The sequence below is a fragment of the Arabidopsis lyrata genome (assembly GCF_000004255.2).
Source record: "Arabidopsis lyrata subsp. lyrata unplaced genomic scaffold ARALYscaffold_4, whole genome shotgun sequence".
Lineage (NCBI taxonomy): Eukaryota > Viridiplantae > Streptophyta > Magnoliopsida > Brassicales > Brassicaceae > Arabidopsis > Arabidopsis lyrata.
The window spans coordinates 13,211,316-13,215,380 of NW_003302552.1; the positions used below are offsets into that span (position 1 = coordinate 13,211,316).

General features: G+C 34.1%; 1 protein-coding gene across 1 annotated transcript in view; it reads left to right on the plus strand.

The window, feature by feature from the left end:
• The window catches only part of LOC110228917 (probable leucine-rich repeat receptor-like protein kinase At2g28990), a 5,189-nt gene extending 1,124 nt beyond the window's left edge, over positions 1-4,065 (plus strand). The window contains 12 exon segments of the mRNA XM_021027244.1: positions 1-320; positions 725-1,200; positions 1,290-1,434; positions 1,513-1,584; positions 1,681-1,752; positions 1,852-1,929; positions 2,156-2,319; positions 2,402-2,646; positions 2,730-2,856; positions 2,973-3,038; positions 3,201-3,390; positions 3,480-4,065. The exon segment at positions 1-320 is cut by the window's left edge and continues 218 nt beyond it. Of these exon segments, the coding sequence (XP_020882903.1) occupies positions 1-320; positions 725-1,200; positions 1,290-1,434; positions 1,513-1,584; positions 1,681-1,752; positions 1,852-1,929; positions 2,156-2,319; positions 2,402-2,646; positions 2,730-2,856; positions 2,973-3,038; positions 3,201-3,390; positions 3,480-3,888 (2,364 nt within the window). The 3' untranslated portion in view covers positions 3,889-4,065.

The window sequence follows — 4,065 nt, forward strand, 5'->3', positions numbered from 1 at the left end:
ACAACTTATCTCATTGTGGTTAGCTTTGTATATGGAAATTATGATGGTCTTAATCGTGATCCAAACTTCGATATCTATCTTGGTCCCAATAAGTGGAAAAAAATAGATTTGGATGGAGAGAAAGAAGGTACAAGAGAAGAGATCATACACAAAGCCAGGTCAAACTCTTTGGATATTTGTCTTGTTAAGACAGGAGAAACTTTGCCATTAATTTCAGCCATTGAAATACGGCCACTGAGGAATAATACGTATGTTACACAATCTGGTTCGCTGATGATGTCTTTCCGGGTGTATCTTAGCAATTCAGATCAATTTATAAGGTAAGTCAACTCAATTTTAAGCATTCAATGTGAGTCTTTTTTCATAAAATACTTTTTCACTTCTCTTTTTTTTTTTTCTTGAGAAAATATGAATGAGGCTATGTTGACTTTACTTGTGTTGATTGTGTTGAATACATTATTGGTGAATAATGTGATCAAATTATTATGACTCCAACTACATTATGCCACAACTACTAACGTTATTTCGAAACAATAGGTCACTTTATTTGCGTTGCTAGCGTCAAAAAGGAAATGATTCCACGCATATGATTGGGTATAGGAACTAGGCATTCCTATTTTGAAAATTTAAAGTTCTGTATAGATTTAGAAGGTTCACAAAGCCCTTTTAAAGTTTCGCCCCCATAAAATTTACTTAATTCCTTTGGCTGTATAATTTACTACAGGTATGCTGATGATGTCCATGATCGTATTTGGTCACCATTCTCCGGCTCTTCATATACGCATATAAAAACCGATCTCAATATAAACAATTCAAATGCATATGACATACCAAAAACTATACTCCAAGGTGCTGCCACTCCAAAAAACGCTAGTGCGCCACTCATTATTACGTGGGATCCCATACCCACCAATGCTGAAGTATACTTGTACATGCACTTTGCGGAGATTCAAACACTTGAAGCCAACGAGACAAGGCAATTCGACGTTATCTTGAGAGGAAACTTTAATCATTCAGGATTTAGTCCAACCAAGTTAAAGGTGTTTACATTATACACAGAAGAACCAATGAAATGTGGTTCAGAAGGTTGCCATTTACAGCTAGTAAAAACACCGAATTCGACTCTTCCACCTCTAATCAACGCTCTTGAGGCATACAGTGTTATCTAGTTCTCACAATTGGAAACAAGTCTTAGTGATGGTACCTCTCAACTTTCAATAATTAAAGGAAAATTAATTATAATCTGCAATATGATATTTATTTTTTACATTCTCTTAATATTTTGTCAGTGGACGCTATCAAGAACATCAAAAATACTTATCAACTGAATAAAATCACTTGGCAAGGAGATCCATGTCTCCCTCAATATTTGTCGTGGGAAAATATTAGATGCACCTACGTAGATGACTCCACTCCACCAACAATCATTTCCTTGTAATGTCATTCACAAACTTACCTTTTAATTTTAATAGAATTTATCTTATGTATGTGTTTTTGTGATTGTATAATTAGAGATTTGTCAAAAAGTGGATTAAATGGGAGCATATCCCTAATTTTACAAAATCTGACGCAATTACAAGTACTGTAAGTATCTCTATATTTTATCAACTGAACCAAGAATGATTTTTTCGGATATATAGCATGTAAGCCAATCTTTTTTGTTTGTGCATGTAACCACAGGGACTTATCAAATAATAGCTTGACTGGACCAGTGCCTATCTTCTTTGCCACGATGAAATCGTTATCCTTAATGTAAGCTTTCGAAAAAGAACAATGAACATTTTGACCATGAGTTTTTCGTTGAAATTTCGTGTGTATGTTTACATATAATGCTTATCTTCATATCAACAGAAACTTAAGTGGGAACAATCTCAGTGGCTCAGTTCCTCAAGCTCTTCTTGACAGAGAAAAAGAAGGACTTGTGTTAAAGTAAGATTTCTTTTTCCATGAAGGAGATGTATTTGCTAATCATATAGTAAAAAAAAGTGGAGGAACTTCATTTTTGGAGACTATCTAACGGCTCTATCTTTTTTTTTTTCTTATAAGAGAATTTAAGTCGAATAATTTATCGCAAAATATGGTACTTGACAGTTCGATTATGCCTTTCCTATGCACGTTGATTAACAATTTCAATATCGCATATTTTTCGTTGTAGACTTGAAGGAAATCCAGATTTGTGCAAATCCAGTTTTTGCAATAAAGAAAAAACGAAAAAAAATTTCTTGGTACCGACTGTTGCATCAGCTGCCTCTTTGCTTATTGTAGTTGTGGTTGTGGCTCTCTTTTTTGTCTTCCGAAAGAAGAAGGCCGGGCCTTCAGGTAAGTTATGAACCATTACTAATTATTGACCTGCTATAAATCAATGCATATAGTTAACATAACCAAATACTTTACGATGTAGATCTACACGATCCACCAAGTATGACTGTCTCGAATGTCGAGAACACTAATCAATCATCAATCATATCGAAAAAGATTAGGTATACTTACTCTGAGGTTCAAGAGATGACAAATAATTTCGATAAAGCTCTCGGTGAAGGAGGATTTGGAGTCGTGTATCATGGTGTTGTTAATGTTACTGAACAAGTAGCCGTTAAATTGCTATCTCAATCATCTTCTCAAGGCTATAAGCATTTCAAAGCAGAGGTACCATTTTTCCAGTGATCCTCAATAGAGATTTAGTTGATTTGTATATCTTAAAGAGCATATGCTGATGGATGATTGGTTAGGTGGAACTCCTTATGAGAGTTCACCATATAAATTTGGTGAGTCTTGTTGGGTACTGTGATGAAGGAGAACACTTGGCTCTTATTTATGAATACATGCCAAATGGAGACTTAAAGCAACATCTATCAGGTAATATCACAAATATACTGTTTTGTTAAAATAATAAAACCTAACCATGATATAAAATTTCATTTGAGTACAGATCATAATTTATGTGGTATGAAATGTGTGTCTAATTGATATAGGAAAGCATGGCGGATTCGTCCTGAGCTGGGAAAGTAGACTAAAAATTGTTGTGGATGCAGCACTAGGTATTCATTAAACTTTAAGACAAATTTTTAGTTAAGACTTCTTTTATGGTATTAGTTTGGCCTCGACTGGATTAGAAAGGAACCTTATGTTACCATATGATGATAACGAAATTCATCTTTATTCATTTTCTAACAAATAACGGTATTAAATTTAATATGCAGGATTGGAATATTTACATACTGGATGTATACCACCAATGGTTCACAGAGATATCAAAACTACGAATATACTTCTAGATCAACATCTCCAAGCCAAATTAGCTGATTTTGGGCTTTCAAGATCTTTTCCAATCGGAAATGAAAAACATGTGTCAACTGTTGTTGCTGGTACTCCTGGATATCTTGATCCTGAGTGAGTATGACACTTTATATATATTCTAAAGTTCACAAATCACCATTCTTTTTGATACTTTATAATCACAAAACCATTTTTTTTTGCAGGTATTATAAAACAAATTGGTTGACAGAAAAGAGTGATATATACAGTTTCGGAATTGTATTGTTAGAGATGATTACAAACCGCCCTATAATTCAGCAATCCCGTGAAAAACCTCACTTAGTGGAATGGGTCAGTTTTATGATAACCAAAGGAGATATTAGAAATATTATGGATCCAAACCTCCACCACAATTATGACATTGGTTCTGTCTGGAAGGCCATTGAAATAGCAATGTCATGTGTGAATCTTTCTTCTACAAGACGACCAAACATGTCTCAGGTTGTGAATGAATTAAAAGAATGTCTGATATCCGAAACCTCTAGGATAGGAGAGGGACGAGACATGGAATCTAAAGGTTCAATGGACTACAGCAAAGACATTTATAATGAGGTAATCCCTCAAGCTCGCTAGCTCGCCAAGTTTATTCTTGCTTGTTTTTCTTCTCATGCATGTATATTCAAATTTGTGTTTTAAAGAGTTTTTTTTTTTGCCAATAATAACTAAGGCTTTCATTTATAACATGTAATACTGATGTTGAATTGTCCTAGTGTGATATATATTTTGTGAAATACATTTGGTGAAATTTCT